The 21,616-nt window shown below is 44.8% G+C and overlaps 1 protein-coding gene across 1 annotated transcript; it reads right to left on the bottom strand.

Moving 5' to 3' along the window:
• Positions 1 to 469: 469 nt before the first annotated feature.
• On the bottom strand, positions 470 to 21,238 carry LOC147880320 (kinesin-like protein KIN-7K, chloroplastic). The gene is made up of 26 exons (XM_087370723.1): positions 20,224 to 21,238; positions 19,884 to 19,981; positions 19,370 to 19,459; positions 18,759 to 18,811; positions 18,166 to 18,231; positions 17,986 to 18,039; positions 17,844 to 17,903; positions 17,559 to 17,637; positions 17,377 to 17,444; positions 17,216 to 17,278; positions 17,005 to 17,109; positions 16,749 to 16,853; positions 16,411 to 16,518; positions 16,105 to 16,254; positions 15,619 to 15,804; positions 5,479 to 5,712; positions 5,177 to 5,317; positions 4,874 to 4,999; positions 4,613 to 4,663; positions 4,463 to 4,510; positions 4,040 to 4,315; positions 3,698 to 3,953; positions 3,137 to 3,555; positions 1,538 to 1,627; positions 1,094 to 1,244; positions 470 to 962 (listed from the first exon to the last, which is right to left on the bottom strand). Exons 1-26 carry the CDS (start codon positions 20,574 to 20,576, stop codon positions 877 to 879), a joined length of 3,516 nt encoding a protein of 1,171 aa, XP_087226849.1. The 5' UTR covers positions 20,577 to 21,238; the 3' UTR covers positions 470 to 876.
• Between the last annotated feature and the right edge of the window lie 378 nt (positions 21,239 to 21,616).

Genomic DNA, 21,616 nt, shown 5'->3' with positions numbered 1-21,616 from the left:
ACTGTAAGAGCAATTGCAGCAACCAGCAAATTTGAACTGAGTGCTCACGGGAGCGCTCTTTATTGGGAGATCATCCTAGAGCCCTTAGATTATTGTAAATCCGTGCACACGTGCCTCAAGGAGAGTCTAGATCCAAACTTCATTCCATGTAGCTGACTGTGTAAAAAGCACTCCCCATTTCATTAAGTACACTAGCCTTTCTTCGGAAGTTACTTAAATTTTGAGCAGCTGCGGTCTCAGTGCAATTTCATGTTGAAAATATGTGCATGTACAGATGCTATTTAATGGTCACCATAACAAGAAATTAAAGTGCCATACAGCTTGAATAAGCTAGTGAAGGAGTGCAAGCGGAAATAGATGCTCGCCATCTTTTTCTGAAATTGAATTGACCTTCGCCAGCACAAGAAAATGCTTCTAAGAAGCCATTTTGAAAGCTTTCATTAGAGCATTTTTTGGCAATGATGTGGGCTTCAATCCTTTATGAAGCACACATACACTGCAACATTTCTTGATACATACACTTTCCGTGTTGAGGTGATGGCTAAATTGGCCAGAACTCCAAATTCACCTCAAAATTGCAAGGCCTTGCTTCAAGCAATAAAGAATCATCTAACAAATTTGAGCTCTTACCAAAAAGTCGGGACTTTGAGCTCTGCACCTTGTGACATTGGAGCAACCTGCCCAATCTCCTCCCTGTGCATTATTTCAACTCAGAGTAGATAGCATGCTTTTGAGGGGATATTGAAGGAGTTCTGGCAATAGCTGGCTCTTTTTGCCTGCTGAGTTGTAAAAGTTCAATATGCCATGTGAGAGGGATGTGTTTGTTAAAGGAGTCCCCATGGATTTGGCATCTTATTTTTTTGGACTTTTTGTTGATCAAGAGGTGAAGGTAATAATCCTGTCGGCAATGCCACTTCGACACAATGGACATTCTGTACAGGCTATAGCACATGGCTTGCACACTGCAAGGAAACCAGAACAGATGTTACAACCAAATTGAATCCACTCTACAGGCTGTTTTATCACATCCATAGCTGCCAACTCAACCAAAGAATACACCATACAAAATGAGGTCTCGAGTTCAGTTGCTTACAGCAAAAATGTCTACACGGGAGGAGCACAGCAGCTGTTGGTGCTTCAAAACAGACCTTGCAAATATGGCCATTCCTTTCCTCCTCATGGCTGTCAATATTGATCATCATTCCACGTTCTCTGTCTTTCTCTAGCCTTTGCTGCATCCTGGCCTGAAAGGTCATTGATTTATCAACATCAAGAGGCTAGTTGTATCATAAGCCAAAACATAAAATGCACAGGATTTTTCAAGGCTATCCAGGAATTACATCAATCTTTCCTTAGACGGTCTGCTTAGAGACTCCAAAGGGGGGAAAAGGGGGGGGGGCGCGGGGCACAGAGAGAGAGAGAGAGAGAGACAGAGAGGGGAGAGGGGGGGAGACAGAGACAGAGACAGAGAGAGAGGGGGGGGAGGGGGGGGGGGGGGAGATGCTATTCCACACAAGACCCAGGGGATGGGGGAGACCTTTGCTTGGCAAAGTTTGGTCAATGCTTCCACGTGAAGATTTTGGAGATCTTCCAAAGCAGCAAGATTTAGCCCATCCAGTTCTTCACTCTGCTAAAAAACAAACAGGAAACTCGTAAGCTGAACTGTACCATCACAAGCATTCAATGTCAGCTAAGAATTATTCATTTAGCCCCTCACAGCTAAAAGAAACGAGAATGTCCCTCTGACATTAAAAATGAGAAATTCTATCAATTAAGGGACGGCCAGCACAGTAGCAAATCACAGCACAGGGTAGAACAACCAGCAGGTCTGGGGCCAGCTCCAAGGCTTGACTGAACCCCTAGCCCAGCTTGGGGGTTAGTTTCACCAAAGGGGTTCTCACATTTGCAGAGGCTATTATGGAGTATTTTAAGTCAAAGCTGTCTGCCATGACCCCAACGAGCAAGCCCACATACTCTGCCATTGCAGCCTCCTCAACGTCCAGCCCCATGCATTGACATTCAAGGGAAGGATCAGCTCAGACCCACAGGAACAAATCTAATAGTTTTGCAGCAGGAAGTAAGAAAGCTCAGGCTTCAACTTGCAGCCCTTGGAAGAAAGGTGAAGCAGATGGACAGTAATTGCAAGCAGATAATCATTGCTCATTGCAGAGAACATACCAAAATGCACCACATCCCCACCAGCACCAATGCTTGTTTCCACGGTCAAGGAGATGATCACCACTCAAGTCAGCTCAGCCAATAAAGGGATGGCCATCGTGGCCAACAACAAAATTAATAAGGCAGATCCTTATGCTGAAGTAAAAGGGCAGGAAGCCATAGTACAAATAAGAAAATCCTACGCATTGGGGGGTTTCCCTTGGCTGCCTTAATTATGTGGAGGGGTACTCAGAAGACCGAAAAATCACATGCCTCAAGAAAGGAATACCACAAGTTGAATGGGATGAAAATGACATGAGTTGTATCACTAGAAAGAGAACGCAAGTGCAGGTTTATTTAAGAGAGGGAATAGGAACAGTTAACATTCTTAGACAGACAAACAAGCTGAAGGGCACAAGGATATGGATATTTGAGGAGCTAACTCCAACCCAGCTCAAGCAGAGGATTATTGAACTAACTAAAGTGAAGGATGCACAGAAAGCGGGGAAATGGGAAGTTTATCGAGATGGACTAGCATTAATCAAAGATTTCAAATCCAAACCCAAAGACTCTCGGTCTTAAACTGATGTAATGAAGGCCACTTTATTATAGGACCAGAACATAGATGTGTGCTAAAATAATCTCAAGCCGAGATGCCATGTGCACTCCTCGACTCTCTGATATTCAGATATGTAGTAGTTACTCTTTTTGGTGTGTCCTTTGTCTTATAGACCCATAATTCCTTTCGAAGACAGTTGATACACTTTCATTCATCCAATAAAAAGGAAATCCTATAGTTTGTAGGTGATATGAAGAACAGTTTGTAGTTGATATGAAGAAATCCTAAAGGCAAAACGTGAACTTCCTGTCTAAAATCCTCAATATGCATATTTACCTTTTGTTTATTTGAATGCATACAAGAAGATTAATCGGTCACATATGCAGAAAGGATCTGAACTTTGAAAGGGGATTCAATTACCTTCAGCTGAGAAATAAGAATTTCCATCTCCGCACTTCTTCTGCGTTCCACTTCTAGACCAGATTTCAGTTCTTCAAGAGCCCTATCTCCATTTTCTAGCTCCTTCACCTTTATTTTATTTCCATCCGTGGTATCTTCTTCTGCTGGAGTTCTGAAATGGTGTTCACCATTAATTTGGAACTCAGGCTCCATATCATCTCCTGTTACTGGTCTATTAAGCTCGTTGAAAGACTCCCGATCCTGTTTCAATTTCGCCACAAGTGCCCACATCCCAGCTAAATCACTTTCCAGATCTGCCTCCTTTTGTTTAGCTTCTTCAAGCTTCCTCTGGAGCTGTACCTCTGTGTTCTCTTTATTGGCAAGAGCAGCTTCTAGACCAGCCTGTCTCTCTGTTCTTGCATGCAGCTCTCTTTGAAGCTCTTCAGACCAAAGTTCCAATCATTAATCTTAGTACAGACCATCAATGTAAGATATGTTTTAGATAGAAGACATTTGCAAAATATGCACAGGAGGCCCTTCAAGTGTTTCAGAATTCATTGACCTAATGCTGAGAGCCATTACCTGTAACAGCAGGCTTTGTTGCAACTCTTGTATATGCCAAATCTTGAGCCGCAGCTAAGTCTTTTGTCAGCTTAGCATTCTGGAAAGAGAGTCTGGTGACTTCTTCAGCAAGATTCTTAAGTTCAACAGCAGCTTCTGAAGCCAGTTCTTTGGCATAGGAGGCTTCTTCAGCTAGTTTTTGGGCATGGATTTGCAAACCTCCTTTCTCTTCCATCAATTCAATGTTCTCCTGCTTTAGTTTCTCAATCTCTGCTGCCTGCCACTTCAAAAACTAGTCAGGCCGCAAACTTCCTCTGTGAGATAAGGTACACTTTACCCATAGCACATGCAAACATTACACACCTGGGAGAGCACTTGAGACTGTAAGCCAGTATCAGCAAGAACGTTCTTGATGCTCCCCTCGGAGCTCCAGCTTCTTTCATCAAACACATCCTCTTCTGACAAACAATGCGAGCGTAACCATCCTTCATTCCCTCCAGCTTCATCTTTCATATTGCTACGATGACCTTCATAGTTCTTAACTTTCCTTTGCTTTTCTGATTTTTTCTCCAGCATAAGCGAGGCAACTTGATCCCCCAAAGAATTCATTGTTTCTTGCAGCTCCCGATTTTCAGATATCTAGCAATCAGTCAAGCCCGCAAGTTTAAGAGGTGGATTTCAATTATTTTGAGTCCCCAAATTTGCCTTGAAAAGAAAGAAAATGTACAGACACAACATGGAAGTCTGAATTCAACTCATTTGCAGCAGAACTTCAATATAAATTACCTTGGCTTGGAGCTGCTCCTGAAGAATTCTATTGTCCGCAGTTTTAATCTGTAAATTGTGCCAAGATTGTTATCAGCTAGTGCCAATTACAGAAACTTACCAGCATAAAATCTGGAAGTTATCAAAGGAAAGTACAAGAATGATACATACCTCTAAATCGAATGTCTTTTCATTCAATTGACCCATGAGCTTTGCAAGCGTCTGCCAATCAGCAGCAAGCCATTATAGTTGCTACGACTGGATTAACGACCAATTAAAATTTCAAGAAGAAACCAGTAGAGGAATGGAATAGAGCACCATCATTACCAAACCTCATTTTTGCATATTCACAAATAAACAGTATCAGAAGAATGCATCAAAGACAAATTTTTGGCGTACAGACATACAGAAGATGCCATACAATAACCACACCTGTGACATTTCAATTGGTGTAGCATTGTTTAAGGCAGCCTCTCCGATCCCTAGAATACGCTTTTCAAGCATACACATCTGGTGTTTCTTGTCCCATATTTCATCTTTGACGTTTTCTATTTGAGCCTTGCAACAATACATGTACATCTTCCATTATCAAATTACCAGTCCTGATAAGCTTTAAGACAAAATAAATCTTAACAATAGATATAGCAACCTAGCACATTTTAGAACTTAATTTACAAGCACCAAAAGACTATGCAACAGTTTTGTATTGGTTAAAGACAGCCTAGAAGAAATTACTTGCAATGGCCCATTGTCAGGGTTGCTTGCTGCCTGTTCCAGCATCCTCTTCAGTGAACTGGTGCGAAAAGCTACTTCACCAGCAAGCATTTTAACTTGCTCTCTAAGTAGATCCATCTGATCTGCCATGGTTTCTCCCGTCTGCCCAGATTATTTTTAGACATCAACCAAGCATAACCACAATTAATCATGATTAAAAATCTCGTCTTGAAGTATTTTTGACTCCCAACAGTTATGTGGCTTCCTTTTGTCCCATTTCACTTCCAAAAGTTGTCCCTATTACAAGTAGGAAAGTAACTCACAGGCGGAGGCTTTCGACCATGAACAGTAGCACTGAAAAGTTCGCCAGCTTGAGTACGCTGTGGGAATATCCCAATGGGAGGGAAGTCATCTGTTCTTGAAAGAAGGGATCTGTGGGGTCCTTTTGATTCTGACACTTCAGACTGGGATGCTGAGGATGTGATGGAGGTAGAACTATTTTGAGTGTCTTCCAGCTGTTTATCTGTGATGGGGCTGACTTGAAGATTTTCATTTTTCTGCAAGGGGTAAGCAAACAGGTGATGAGAAACTTGTGACAAGTTGATGTCCTCCATAAATATAAAGTTTTTCATCCTATAGTCAATTTAGCATGGACAGATAGCAAGTTTACCATAGCATATGTAAAAGTTTCAATATCAACAAAACTGTCTTATTCATTCTCACAGATAAGATACCACATAAGACTGCTTTCCGATGTACATTCCTAAGAAACATATCATTGTGATACAAAAAAGAATTCATGGATCTCAGCACTCTCGGAACATCTTATCAATAAAATATATTGCAAGTTCAATATTGAAGTGCTTGGCACCAAAAGCTGTGAAGGTAAATGGGAAAGGTGCCTGGAACACATGCACTGTGAAGTTGGAGCACTGTTGCTAACTATGCTATTGGAAGACAGCTTGGTGGCGAGGGGTTTGTCCAACAAATCCTCTAAACTTCCACCATCAGAAAGCATAGTGACTTTCTTTCTTGATATCTATCCATAACGCATGAGAACCTCACGAACTAATTCTCCTAGAGGGTCTCCCTTCTACTGAGTTTCTGCCACTGTGAGACTGCTGAGACTACTCCTGAGGTAGTGGTAGATCCAGATGGAAGGAAAGCTGGAATGCTTGCACTATCCGGAGAATGCTTGCACTATCCGGAGATTGGCTCGTCAATATGCATTGGCTGTGGTACCTGGATCCTGTGGTCTCCCACAGAGACTGAAGGATGGAGGGAAGTCATGCAGAGCCTATCTAAGGTAGACACCTAGGATGTCCTGCTACCACTCCATAACCCCCTACTGCTGCTCACAATCTCACGGAAATTTTCTGAAGCTCTGATATCAATGTAATAGGCACTCTCTCACTAGCTGTGTCCGTCCTAACTACTGAGGGTGGAAGTGTCAAATGCTATCTGCAAAGAGAGAGAGAGAGAGAGAGAGAGAGAGAAAGTTTATTAAAGTCTACGAAAAACCGATGGGTCTATGAGACTGATAAAAACTTGATACAAACAAGCAGAAGGGTGGAGCTTGCAGTCCATCTCGATCTCCTGGCGATGACCCTGCTCCTGACTAAAGCTACTGTAACTCCTGTGGGTCGTGCTTCAAATCTGAACAAGGGAGGGAGGTCGCCAAGTGTAATCAGTGTGTCCATCCATTGTCGAGTATGGCATGTCTCAAACTCTAGGTCTCTGCTGTGTCTCCCAGCAGGGGCTGTGTGATCCATATGATCTAAGTGAAAAAACTCTGTAATCCTGCTTTGAGAGGGATCGGACTGTGTGTCGACGGAAGCTTGTCTCCGCGCCCTGAGTAGAAGCTCTCTATGCCGAAGTGCCTTGTGAAGGAAAGCAGCAAGACACCTCTGTTCTGGGTATGTAAGGAGCCTAGTGAGGGGACCAAAACCGTTGATAGGCTAAAAAATGTAGAAGGCTTTTGTGCACTGCATGTATATAGGGGATAGACACTTAGATGTACACAACTAGTGTAGCTGGGGCTTTTCAGAGTTAGTGGGTGCTCTTTTGCAAGTAATTAAGGACTGATGTAAATATTCCAAGTTATAAAAATATGTTTTGTAGGGACTCCTATGGGAGATGATGAGTTGCAGTGTGGTTGCACCAGGCACACCAGAGCATCATGGTATCCAATGTGACATGGTGTTGGTTTTGGGGTGACATGCGTCTATCATTGTGATTATGTTGTCATGTAAGGGTTCCATCTTATTGTGAGTCAAGTAAACATCCATGTAATGGAATTGGGTTGATTTTAGTGTGGTCATATGTAGGCATTCAATGCATTAATTTCCCTACATGAAGTTTGTGTATGGGGGTGATGCCTAAAGTCTAAAACGCGAGATTTAATTGTCTTGGCCTAAGATTTTGAGAAGGGCAGGGAAGAGTGGTAAAAACGTGGCTGGAAATCTGGATAATGAAGCATGACCCGCATGTTGCACACGTGGTGGCTACGTGGCAAGTTAGCATGAGCATGTCACAAGGTTTCTAGAGGAGGATGCCAATTTGATTTCGCAGGAGCTCGGCCATAAGGGAGTTTTTTGGGTTGTTTCCAAGAGAGAGGAGGCGATGTGGAGATTTGTAGTTGCACAATGACCGAGGTTGTGGAGGCATCAACAGATTCGCCTGCTTATGGAGAGTTGGTACAGGTTGATGGTGATGCACGAGGCGTGAATGGGCTTCAACACCAAGTACCAGCAGACAAACGAAGTCACCTTGTGCTGAGCACTATTGCCTTTCTTCTTTTCGTGTGTGTTAAGAGTGACTGGCCATGTGTGAGTTTTTGTATGAGCTGTTGAGGTCATTGCCGCTCGTGGTTGAGGGTTGCACCATCAGCCAAGAGGTATGGGTTGAGACCTTGGGATTCAGGCTGGTTTCCAAAGGATCATAGGACCTGTGAGAAGTCAAATTTTGTGAGAGATTGCCTTTATGTCCACGTGCTCTAGATACTAGTGCATATGCTCTATCTTCATGAGCGCCACACTGCGTTACTGATCCCGTTGGTGTCCCTTTTCATTTTTAATTTGAAGTTATAGTTGGAAATTGTGAGAATTATTCAAGTTGGAAAGAGGATGAAGGTTGCCTTCCATGTCTGTGGGCTTGTTTGTGTAATGATTGAATGAGTGCACACCATTTGAGTGAAGAAAATTGGTCAGACTAGAGCCATGCTATGATTGCTTGAGGGCAGTCCAGTCATTCCCCTCTTTTTCTGTTATCACCGTCTCTGAAGAGGCAGTGACCTTGGCCACGGATCTTATAGTACACAGGGCATCTAAAGGCGAAGTGCTCCTCTGAGTCGATCTCCTGTCAATCACATAACATGCAAATGCAGCCCTCCCTGGGAATCCCCCCCTCAACTCGTCCACTCTCGATACGAAGTCGGTACGATGACACTCGAAATTGCCCGATGGCGATCCTCAATGAGTGCGGTAGATGGATCCACATGTACTCTAGGGGGATAATGAAACCCTCCTTAGAGATGTGGAGGCAATGATCCCTGTAGAAGCTAAGCTTCACTAGAAGCTCCCTCGGTTCCAACCAGGTCCTAAAAGTGTGTAGCTATAGGAGGTCCTCTCGAATGAACTGGTTCACGTCGTGGTATCCAAGTGGGATGGATGGGGCGTCTAGGCTATACTAGAAAGGAGGCAACCTGTCAATGTGGAGTCCCATTCTCTCAAACCACCTACGTGACTGTGCATACCAACCCCTCTTGTCTCCTCCATCCGCGAGAACCATGGATGATTCCAGAGCCAACCATGGTAACCTACATCGTCCCAATGTGCAAGATCCATATTGTTTGACTCGATGGAGATAAGTGATGGCCTAAAAGGTGGCATCTAGCTACAAGGAGGTAGCTCCGAACTCGACTTGGATGATATGGTGCGGCACTGATGGCTTGCCCCGGATGATCCGCAAGAGCAAGAGGATCTGTAAGGGCTCTTATCAAGCCCACTCTCTGTCTAAGAGAGTTTGGCCCCCAACAAGGGCTGCCATACATGCCATTGGTCGAACCAAGGAGTCAAACAAGACAGCCTTGGTTCGAGGGTTCTGAAAATGTGAACAGAAGCACTGTCTCTCCAATCGGGCAAATGAGGCACAACCTCTACTCAAACAAGCCTCCATCGCTAGTCTCATCGTGAAGATCGGGCCAGAGAAAACAACACCCAAGTAAGTGTACGCGGACACAATCTCAACCTACTCCCCATCAAAAGTGAACTACTCCCTGTGCATGGCTGCTCGAGATGTGTTGAAGATCATAACCTTGGTTTTGCCGAGGTTAACCTTCAGATCGTGTAATGCACAAAATGAATGCAATATGTCCAAGTGTCTCTGCAGCCCCTCAAGAGTGGGACATCAATACCACATCATCTACATATAAGAGGATCTCAACCAAGGCACCGGCGAGAGAGCAACCAACCCCCCCTAATGTGTCTCGAGCTCGTCTATGTAGAGGCCAAAACAAGGTTGGTCACAACGGGCAACCTTGTTTGACTCAAATGGTGCTCATAATCTCCTCTGTCCATCCAGCACCTGTCCGAACTCGGCCTTAGACTCTCTCATAGAATGTCGTAACAGCCCATATGATCTCTTGGTCATACCCCAGCTCCAACAAGTGCCTAATGAGGCAAGCCCTTGGGACCATATCAAAGTCTTTGTGAAAGTCCACAATACCTTCTACTTCCGTGATATGGCCTCCTCTATGATGCTTCGGAGTGTGAGCACATGATCCATGGTCCCATTGTCCCGTCAAAATTTTGCCTGCTTCTCTACCCTAAGTCCCTGCATCTCTACGAACCGGTTGACCTCTGTGTCAAGTACTGATGCATAAATCTTGGACATGACATGTCCAATCATAATGGTCCTGTAGTTTCCTGGGTTCATGGGATCTCCTACCTTGTGAATAGGAGTGCTAGTGTTAAGGGTTCAAGGGCGTGGGAAGCCCAAGGTAAACAGCATCGTTGAAAAGCTTAGCTAGGATATCAGTGTAGAGCTCGCATATGTGTGCCAAATTCGAGTACCGATGAGAGGTGAGGGTGACTTTTCCTCAAGGAACTTGCCCCAAAAATCCTTGAAGTTGTTACTAAATAGTGTATTCAAAAACTCTTCCTCATTTTGGTGGATAAATGCATGCTTCTTCCGACATACTAGACGACGGTACTCACATATCGTGTTTGGACGATTCAGAAGATTATGTTTGGCTTCAAATCGGAGCTGTCGGCGAAGGGCCTTACACTCCACATCGTACCAACTATTGCAAGGCACTGACCCAAGAGGCAAAGGTTTAGTGGAGCGAGTAGTGTAGGGAAAAGCATGTAAGGCAGCCTTGTGACGCGAGTGGCCAATCAAGGCAGCGCGGTCCTCTAAGAGGAGTATGTGATCGATGTATGTGAGTAGTGTATAAAGTCGTGCAGAGTAAGCTGGAGCTATGCCGTGATCAAAGAGAGAGAGAGAGAGAGAGAGAGAGAGAGAGATGCATAAAAGACAAACCCATTGTGGACACCCATGTTTATGATAACTACTATATTTACTCTTGGGGCCTGTCATTCACCAAAATACCCCTTTGCAAAACTTTCGGTCCCTCAATGAAGAAGGCTATGCTGAGGTTGTAGGACTAAGACTAACTATAGTAAATTGTGCCCATGAGAGGAGGATCAATGTGAAGTTAGGAGGGGCCCATTGCTGCTAACGGACTGAGGGCTGCCCCGGGTCCATGTCATGTGGCCGCCTCTAGTCACTAAAGGAGCTGCTGCATCTATTGCTGCTGAAATTGCTGTGCTGACTGTGGCTGGAGGTGGAGGTAGAGCTGCAGCCATTCCTAGAGCTGCTGGTACTACTGCTGCGACTGGAGGGGGCTGCTGCTGATGCTATTGGGCTCATGTTGCCCTAGATGCCCCCAGAATTAGGGCAAGTGCTACCTTTTATTGGACGGCTGATGTCCACCAGTTGGCCCTGCTAAAGTAGCTGATCTATTCCAGACTGCCCAACTTGACAAGTAGCAACATAGCATCATATTATATTTGAAAAGAGGAGCAGCCATCCAAACAGTTCTCAAACGTCTAGAGAGTCTCGAGCCATCCAGCTTTTTGTGCCACTGAAGCCACCCAGCCATACAGCAATGTGGCAGGTTTGGATTGGTTGTCGACTTGTACTAGTGTCTGCACCTGTGCTCTAGGTTGGAAAGCTCACCTCCCCATCTGTAAGCCCCCATATGAGGAGAGCGTGGGGAAGGGAGGCCTAGGGCAGCATATGCCCATAAATGGCGGGATCCGTGGGCAGGTGTACGGCCTGCAACAGAGCCTGCAAGTGGCACAAGAATGACAGGGCATCTCTTCCACAGTGCGTACCCTCTGTTGGTCGATTTCTAGCATGGTATCAAAGCCCAAGTAGGAGGCTCACGCCTGAAGCTAGGGAACTTGCTGAAGGACGACCCTGATTCAAAGGCTCTAGGGAATCGACTTCCACGACTACAGGACAGTGCCCTTGCGAGAAGAAGGGTGACTCAGGTTCAGTCACGTGCGTACAGAGTTCTGGTCTACAAAAGATTGAGTTTGCTTTTCAATTTTGCTATGTGGTTTAGCAGTGGAGATGGCAATTTCAAAAGCAAAAGCCTCTTCAGCCCCTTCTCTTCCTTCCTCCTACCTCAATCAAGTTCTTTCTTTCACCATCCCTAACTTTGGAGACTCTGGGAAACTGGATGGGACTAATTATCCTATCTGGACGGTGAAGATCCGAAGTCATTAGTGGCTTGGAAACTGTGGAAATTGACAACAAGAACGGGGGCCAAGCCAAAGGATGTGGTGGACAACAAGGGGATCTTGAAGATTGGGAAGATAGAGATGCCCACGCCCTGATATTGATCATAAGGACTACGGCAAACTTTGTGCTTCCTCACATCCAAATGACCGACACGTGACTCTAGAGATGACGAGGACACTTCCAAGAAGAGGAAGCAAAAGAAATGCTTCTATTGTTACACCCCAGGCGGCAGATCAGAAAAACAAGGAGTCCGACTCAGATTTAGATGGTGACACAAAAGCCAAAGCTAATGTGGCAATCGAAGAATCGTTCTTGATAACATCTCCGTGTGTTACTGAGGTCAAATACACCGACCTAGAAGCCACAGTGATAATGCTTGACATTGAGATGGGGGTTGACGGGGAGTTAGAAACCTTTGTGAAGGTGAAGGACGGCATGAATGCATGGCTATTAAAACTGACACGAGGATGGATTCCATGGAGTGCCCTAGGGTTTCATGTTCAGATGGTTGCTGTAATTTAGAAGGGAATAGTACAAGATTGCACAAGTTATTGGTATGTGCCTCGATGAGGTGCGTGGTTTGCTTTCAAAGCAAGCACACAGGCAGTACGACGATCTTGTATGTACTTGATGTTCTGCATTTAAGCCTTTATAGCATGTTGTGGAGATAATCTGTTCTTCATGTCTTGGGTAATACGAGATTGGAAGAAATGGGCCTTCTTCGAAGGCAAAAGGGGAAGTGTGGGTGCTTCTTGAAATCTCGGACACAGATTGCTAGAAGGTGATGGACAAGGTGTACTAAAGTCAAAAGAGTACTTGCTTGAGAGCTCGTGGTGAGAGTTCGTGGTCCAGGTTATCTGGAGATATTCTTGGGATTTCATTTCTCGAGATGGTGGACGGGTTGAAAAAGACCCTGAGAGCATGGTGCCTAGAAGACTCCAGGTTGTTCACTCATTGTGAGGGGGACAACTGGAAGATCGTGGAGTCATTGCTCGAGTTCGAACGCGGGAACGTGACTGAAAGTGGTGGTATCATCTGGTGCTACCGTGGATAGACCTCTGTACCAAGACGGTTAGCTTTTGCAGGACCAGACCCGCAGGAGCAAGATCCACTAGTTGAAAAGCCAGGAACCGGAATCGACACCGGATTGTTCCTGAGGGTATCATCATGGGAGCTACTGGGGCAACGTCATCGACATGTTGACATTGGGCCAAGATCTGTCGGTGAGAGGGACTGTTGGAAAGGTCACCTCCCCATCGGTAAGCCCCCATAAATGAGAGCATGGGGGAGATAGACCTAGGGCAGCATATGCCCAGAAAAGATAGAGGAGAAAGGCGCAACAGATGGTGGGATCCATGGGCAGGTGTACGGCCTGCAACAGAGCTTGCAAGTGGCACAATAATGGCAGGGCATGCAGCAGCACATGGCAGCCTAACTGGACAGGTGGTTATAGCCAGCCAACCAGGCCTGTTTGTGGGCTGGTCAAAAGGGCTAGGCCCTGCACGAAGGAATGGGCCAAGAGGTCCTGGTTTTATAGCCCCACAAAGTTGGTGGGGGGAGAGAGCTGGTTGGCCATTCTTGTCGGCCACATAAGGCCAGCCCACAGCCCCATGCATAGGGGGGAGTGGAGGGAGCTGACACAAAGCAAAGGGCGCTGAGCCCCCATTTAAAGGCAGTGGGCACAGCCCAAGAGAGCTTCCCACAGCCCTCAAGATAAAGGGCTGGTGGGGGCGGGTTTTTGACAGGCTGAGTCAGCAAATTTGGGGCAGACCAGTTGGTCATTTTGGAGCCCCTTGGGGGCCTATAAATAGACACAGGGCCTCATAACAGCATCCAGCAGGAGCAGCAACTGAGCAGCATATTGCAGCAGGAGGAGGCCAGCCAGACAAGCTTTCATAAGCCCCAGGAAGGTGCCCAAGACCTGCAGACAAAGTGCTTGGAAGAGGCTTCACCCTTGGCTATCATCTTGGACAGCAAGGTGCAAGGGTCACGGATGGAGAGTCTACATACGCTCAAGGTGGAGCACGCAGGCTCAAGTCTAGAGATATCCAGCAGATAGTCGTTCGTGGTGGTAAGATCAAAGGACCACGCATTGGTGGGACTTTGGATCTATCTCTCTTTGTATTGTGTCCGTAGTTTTGGACGGAAGTATATTCTTTTGGTATATCTGGTTGGATCATTGCCTATCGATGAGTCTGCACATCTATTTGAAGCACATAAGTTTAAGAAGTTTGTGATCCCACACCCCACTCACACTTTGTGAGCTCCAGGGCTATTCTATCAGTCTTCCGCTGTGCGTACCCTCTGTTGGTCGACTTCTAACACTTTGCACCTGCTCGAGACTGTGCAGGCTGTAGTACAGCCTATATGGATGGTTGGATCATTGTCTATCGATGAGTCTACACATCTATTTGAAGCACATAAGTTTAAGAAGTTTGTGATCCCACACCCCACACACACTTTGTGAACTCCTAGGCTATTCTATCAGTCTTCCGCTGTGCGTACCCTCTGTTGGTCGACTTCTAACACTTTGCACCTGCTCGAGACTGTGCAGGCTGTCCTACAGCCTATATGGATCCTGTATGGACTGTCGTATTGTTGGACTTGACTGTGGAGCACGCAGGCTCAAGTCTAGAGATATCCAGCAAATAGTAGTACGTGGTGGTAATTCCAAAGGACCACGCTTTGGTGGGACTCTGGATCTCTCTCTTTGTATTGTGTCCATAGTTTTGGACAAAAGTATATTCTTTTGGTAGCTTCTATATCTGGTTGGATCATTGTCTATCGATGAGTCAGCACATCTATTTGAAGCACATAGGTTTAAGAAGTTTGTGATCCCACACCCCACACACACTGTGTGAACTCCTGGGCTATTCTATCAGTCTTCCGCGGTGCGTACCCTCTGTTGGTTGATTTCTAACACTCTGCACCTGCTCGAGACTATGCAGGCTGTCGTACAGCCTATATGGATCCTGTATGGACTGTTGTATTGCTGGACTTGACTGTGCATCTGTCCTGCTTCTGCTGTGGGCTGCAGAGCTGCCAGCAAGACAGCCATGCCATGTGCTGCAAATGCCCATGACATGGCTCGTGACTATACATTCTCTCAAATCCATAGGCAGTAAAAATACCTGCAGATCCTCATTTTGTCAAGGGGAAAAAGGTTAACAGGTTACTCTCCAGCTTAATTTATTAGCTCTACCTACTCTGTGTATGAGAGTTCTGAGCAGGTTTCTGTTTAAAAAATAACAAAGAGCATATTTGAAAGTTCTTAGAGCCATTCAAATGCAAATGTCCTGAAGAGTTACTATAGGAGTAGCTCAGGGAAGCAGCAAGGAGAAAGCATATTCTAACTACATTTAAAAAAAGTATGTGTCTCTCACTGCTCAGACTTCAGTCTTCCAAAACTCTCGTCCAAAGAAGGTTAACAGTTACTTGCCATTGGCCAAATGAAATATTAAATGTGGAGGAAGTTGAGATCACAGAATAGGATTGCAAAGCTAAGAACAGTATATGAGGCCACCATCTCAAGAGCAGTGATTTAACCAAACACGATCCTTTGTTAACTTTTTAGAAACCATGGGAAGCATATATATTTAAATTTAAATGAATAGATTATTAGGGGATAGTCAACACTGAGGTTTCCAACCTACCTCATCTTCTCCAAAGGAGTGTCTCCTCCTGTGACCAGGCTGTGGTTCTTCAGGTAAAGTTGGAATGCTGTTCTTAGTTGACACAAGTATCAGCTTTGTTAGTCTCTGTATGCGCCCCATTAAAGCTGCCTTTGCTTGTTCTTCTTCCTCTAACCTTGACTGCATTTTAACTTGGCCTGCTTCCAGCTGCGCATTGCAATCATTTCATCATATGAAAATCAGGAAGGGCCTTTGATGCCTATCCATAAAATAAGAATGTGATGGTCATAGTGCAAAGGATCTGTCTCTCTCCCTCAGATTTTAACATACAGCGATCTCTGGAACTTGTTCCCTTATGCAGTTATACTTTGAACCCAATCTTTGCTTCCTACTCTTTCCTTAACAACAGGGTCTGTTCATCTTCTGCTGCTTGAATGTGCTGTTATAGAAATCTTGGAAACTCACACACATTCATGAAATTGTAGAGGCAAATAAAAATGTAAACACCTGCTGACGAAGGTTGAATAGATCCTCTTGACCACCAGCACCCACAAGGTGAGGTTTTTCAAGGATACCTCTCTTCAGTTGATCTAGCTCCTCCTTCAAAGTAGTTATCTCTTTCTGGTATTTCTTTATTAGTGACTTTTCATCCATAATCTGCACCAAGAAAGCAGAGTATCAGCACCCTTGACAACAGTGGATACGGTTTGGTAAGGTTTATTGAGCCTTTTTCCCTGTGGCCAGGAGATATGAAACAACTACAACCATAGTAGTAACAGCACAAAAATAACATAGAAGATTTTTATGACCCACCCTGGTAGCAGCTGCATGAATCTCCACCCGTTTTGCTCGGTGAGCAAACTTAAGTGTATTATGAGTCTCTTCAATATTACTTGATGCAGGAGTAATGGTACAGATAAGCTGTGCAAGCCACATTTCCAAGTATCAGAGCACTATATCATATATTAGTATATCTCAGACACCTATTGCATCTCAGATACAAAGCAAAGGAATAAGAGAGCATGAAACAGCTTGTCGTATGTCCAAGCATGCATCATGAGGGTAGGTCAAACTCTACCGAATCATGAAAATGATCAAACAACTATCTTTTCATAAAAGCTGACAAACAATGTCCATAAAGAGAAGTTTACCGAAACACGACCATGACCACTCAAGGACGACTGCAATAGGCGAGTCAATTTTGAATCGCGGAAAGGTACATGGGATGATTTTCCATCACTCAGTTTCGCTATTACCTGAATTTAACATCACATCCAAAATAGATAAGAAAAGAAAAAGCCCATATCTTGAACCACATAGAAGCGCGATTAAAATAAATGAGGACATAAGTTCGGTGGCACCACACTAACTTTAGCTAAAAGGCGCATCAGAGGTAATAGAGCTTACAGTCCCCAGGGTCAGCAAGCTTTTATTTATGTAGGCCCCCTCTTTTCGTCTTAGCCCAGTGGTCTCAGTTTTGGAACTCTCAGATCCGGCAAGATCAATCAGGTTCTGCATCATATACAATCAGCATGACATCGAAATTCTGCAGACTAAGTTATGTGAAGCATTCTTCACCTCTGAGAAGAGCTTATGAGTAATTTGAACTGCTGCTTACCAATTGCGACAAAGTAACTTCCTCATCATCAACACCAGCAGTGTGGGAACTACTTTCAATCGTCTGCAGCCAGCATATCAAAGCTTAAAATTTTCCAGGAGTAATTATGAGCAAGTCCTCAATTGCATGTCACAACCATCCTATGGAAGCGATAAACATACCAATGTAAAAATCGTGTGACTTCTGCTACTTAGCAGATTGAAATTGTTGGATCCAACATGCCGATGTTCTGGTCCAAAACAGAAGAATTGCAATAAGGACCCCATCAAGCAGACCCTCTATGAGCATATACTTACAAGGAGCAAAATGGAGCATTTCTCTCTTCAAGCACTCATCACTTTACCTTCTCCTGCTGCAATCAGGGAGAGGGCATGTGCAGGAGACAAGACGACTTCTTCCTTCAGGCCTTCCACGTAGGTTCCCTGTGAATTGGCTCAATAAGTTTTTAGAAGCACACTTGTGCATTGTAATCGTCCCCAAACATGGGGTATTTCAAAACTACACTTCAACCACCTCAATAAGCCCTCCCCACCCTTCATTATGGAGAAACTCCTACTAGAGATTAGAGCTTTGATTTCAAATTGCATGAAATGATCTGTCTACAAATATCATATCGCTGAAGTCGTACTTGAGAGTCTTCCCGAATCCTCAAGTTTTGTCCTGCAGGATCTAATAAGTCATTGATGACCTGCAAGTGCCAAAATTGTTGTTAACCAGCTGCATGCGTGGATATGTACAGGACTTCAATGCAGTGTCCAACCATATATCACCTCATTATATATCTCTAGGTAAGACACACGAAGAAGAAATTCTCGACCTGGTGTCTGCAAAATCAGATCACCACACATCGTATTAGGAGCTTTGCAAGATGTGTAGATCGCATGCAGTTCCTGGGTCATCCAGCCTTAACAAATTCAAACCTAGAACAAAGAAAAAGGTGGTGACAATACATCCTGAATAATACTGAATACATCCTTCACAGCCTGCGGAATGATGCCCGGAGATCTTTGGTCACCCTAGAGATCATTACAAGCCAAGAAAGCAATTTCAGCAGCTAGCCAATGGTGGCTGCTTTCAATCTTATGATATGTATACCACTCTCAATAACAACCAAACAACCATCTTAGAAAAGCTCAGAAAAATTATTCATTAGCAGTCTAGAAGCTCTCAATCATCTTGATGACTATATGATGCAAGGATTAACAAGCCTTAGAAAGCATGTACGACAGTAGAGCACGTAACAAAATTGCTCATTTCATGAGGTGAAAACACAGCTCCTCATATTTGGGAAAAACATTTGCGAAAGGTTTCTCTTGCCTTTCCATGTTGTATCCCGAGGGAGGGCAGAAGAGAGGGTTTGAGATCATAGAGAACGTGAAAAATGGACCTTAGATTTTTATTTATTTTCTTTCATTTCCATACAAATTGTTTCTCTGTGAGAGGGGAGGAGTGCCAGTCTGTGTGTGTGTTTTTTTTTTTTTTGGGGGAGGGGGGCAGGGCGGGGGGGGGGAGATTGAGCTTCAAACAAAGCAGCACTACTTACATGCATAGTGTGTGTCTTGCCACTACTTGTGACCCCATACGCAAATACAGTACCTGTGGAGCCAGAATATGTCACTAAAATCAACTACTTGAAATCCTTTTTCTGCAGATCAGTTCTAACGTTTACTATCACAAACCAACCAAACCACTGAATAAACTTCCAGCTTTCTTAAGAATAGAATAGACAGAAGGCCACTGGATATCTACTTTTGCAACAAATATGGTTTTATCGGTCAAGCATAATTGAGTCGAAATTTTGGTCATCGTTGTACTGAGAAGGTGCAGGCTAGTTCAAAGACTTAAGTAACCTAACTTGGCTTGGGGTATCCCACTTTACCCAAAAGGGACCTTGAGCATGTACGAGGGGAATTGAACCCAATGACCTCTTTTTACTTCGATAGTCTTAGCTTTAGGCTAGATAAAGCTCTCCTGAAAACACTAGTTGATCGCATAGATAGGTTGGGAGGGACGTCCCGGTCGCTCCAATTCTGTTTATTTGGCCATTTCTCTTCAGCCCACTCTTCTATCCCCCTCCCCTATCTTTTTGTTTAAATCCTTTCCTTCCCTTTACCTTTGCTAACCCTTCATGCCAGGTTAGAAGACGACACTTACCATTCACACCTTCCATTGCACCACGCACGACCTGCTTGGCAGCTGCATCGTAGACGCCTTTAGTGGTGGTGGCAGGACCAAAAACCCGATCTGGACCAAAGCAAAGGCAGATAGTAGGCTTACAATTTTTGAAATCAACAAGTCGAATTCTAATTGCAAGAGTCTTTGCTAGGTCGTAAAGGTTGCTTGTGGGTGCATCCGAGGGGTGTCACAGTATGCCTGGTTTTCCTTGGACACTGAGCTGCGTTATGTAAGGTTGAAAAAAGATAGCAAGCTTCGTATTTTTAACAGTGGATGTTGTTGCAGGCTACGCGAGAGAAAACACAAGAAGTTCCTCCATGATGGGTCGTTCCTTAAGGAGCGGTCCGTTCGCTCTAGAGGTTCACAACGTCAGCAAGGACGAATTATTTCCGCGCTTTCTATTTGGTCCAAAAGAGCCACGGGGGCAATGGAACAAAGGCATGGGAGTCCATGCTTTCCTACATGGCCCCTGGTATAACCTTTGTTAACTTACCAAACGCATATGCCGTTTGCGGATTGTACTCACTCCGAACGATTGTATCTCCGTCGGCATACCATGCCGCTTCATCCCCTTTCTGAAGCTCTCGTGGACTGCACGAGGAACAACCAAACCTCTCAGGCCAGCGCACTTGCGTTTGATCACATCTGTTGATAGTTTTTCGCGAAACGCGTGCATTGTAATTTCTAAAACATTTGAGTGTGCCTGGGTGAATTATTACATTGCATCCAAGCTTCTCGAATTTTGAACGCAAATTGAGGTTTCACGATTCGGCGATCAAGCCTTTACAATGTTGATTTCATATATGCATTGGTAGAGCCATTTGGATCCACACCTTAGTGGTCTGAAACGAATGGTGACTGCAACGCATTCCTTCGCTTTAAGAACGTCCGTTCTGCTGTCCAAAGAAGGTGGCGGCATGGAGCTACTCGAACTACCCGAAGAGGGAGAGCTGAATTTACCCTTTTGTGAGGCAGGAGAGGTTGTCCAACCTTTGCTGGGTGCAAATGTTTTTCCCATGAAGGAAGCATTTTTCGAGCCAAAATGAAATCCCATGGTATGCGAAGATGATGACGATCCCGCGGGCTCTAAAACCTGCGTCAAGCTAGGGACATTACCTTGCGAAGATGAGGATTTATAGAATCTGAACGGAGAAGTGGATCGCGACTTGTTGGAGGAGGAAGCCATTGGGCAGACAGAGCAGACTCAGCAGGGACAAGTTACAACACCGCAGGGCAAAGTCAAAAGGCATGGCGTAGGAGCTGGTGATTGTTATTGCCGTCCATGTCGAAAGTCACAACGTACAAAGGTGCCATGTTGTGGGAAGGATCGATTAAAGCTCTGAGGAAGGAAGGGGAGAGTGGATGAGGGGAAGTAGAGAGAGCTTCCTATGCAAACCAACAGAGGAAGGTGAAGCTTGGTGCTGTGGGAGGGGAGAAGAAGGGGATACGTGTGAGCGAAGAAATTCCTGAAGAGAGAGGAGAAGAGATGAATGAGCTCACGAAGAGAGAGTTTTGAGGCAGGATGAGACAAAGAAGAGGTCGTGCAAAGAAGTTGCAGAGGCAAGGCGAGATGCCAGCTTTGACACAGTTCTTCAAACTCTGGAGATGGCGAGGTTTTTTTTGTTGGGTTGTTCATGAATCAAACAGAAAAATGGTGAGGACGAAGAGTTTGTGCTTCAGCACAACCATGGCTTTCCCTCCACTTCCTCTCCAAGCTCCCAGCTTTCAGGACTTATGGTGTTTTTCAATAGGCCTCGCGCGAGCTCTCTGTTTGGGCTCCACCCTGCCCCCTCGATTCCATATAGGCCCAACCTCCTGTCCTCTATTGCTCTTCCTCCACTTCACGTCATTCCCTACCCCCCTTGCCTGTCGCCTGCACCTGCAAGCTTGCTTGATGGGTGAAATAATCTGATATGAGAGTGTGTGTGTGCAAGCTTGCTTGATGGGTGTAATAATCTGATATGAGATAGAGTGGTGAAATAATCTTGATATCAGAGAGAGTGTGCAAGCTTGCTTGATGGGTGGGGTGAAATAATCTGATATCTGTGTGCAAGCTTGCTTGATGGGTGAAAGAATTTGATATCAGATAGAGAGTGTGCAAGCTTGCTTGATGGGAGAAAATAATCTGATATCAGACGGGTGTAAAAGACACACAGAGAGAGAGAGTGTGTGTGCGCTTGAAGAGTAAATCTTGTTGCTTGCAGAAAGTGCTTTAGTGATCTGAAT

The sequence above is a fragment of the Dipteris shenzhenensis genome, chromosome 32, assembly GCF_047967505.1.
Source record: "Dipteris shenzhenensis isolate YYH24624 ecotype China chromosome 32, Dip_SZ_1.0, whole genome shotgun sequence".
In the NCBI taxonomy this organism is placed as follows: domain Eukaryota; kingdom Viridiplantae; phylum Streptophyta; class Polypodiopsida; order Gleicheniales; family Dipteridaceae; genus Dipteris; species Dipteris shenzhenensis.
This window is presented reverse-complemented; position numbering and strand designations above follow the sequence as displayed.

What these genes read in the sequence shown, in the direction of transcription:
- LOC147880320 (XM_087370723.1), bottom strand. Translation starts at nt 20,576, where the DNA reads ATGGCTTCCTCCTCCAACAAGTCGCGATCCACTTCTCCGTTCAGATTC. An exon ending in GTCACACGATTTTTACATTG is followed by an intron (nt 17,279 to 17,376) that starts GTATGTTTATCG and finishes TGCTGGCTGCAG; the next exon opens with ACGATTGAAAGTAGTTCCCA. An exon ending in AAGTTACTTTGTCGCAATTG is followed by an intron (nt 17,110 to 17,215) that starts GTAAGCAGCAGT and finishes TATATGATGCAG; the next exon opens with AACCTGATTGATCTTGCCGG.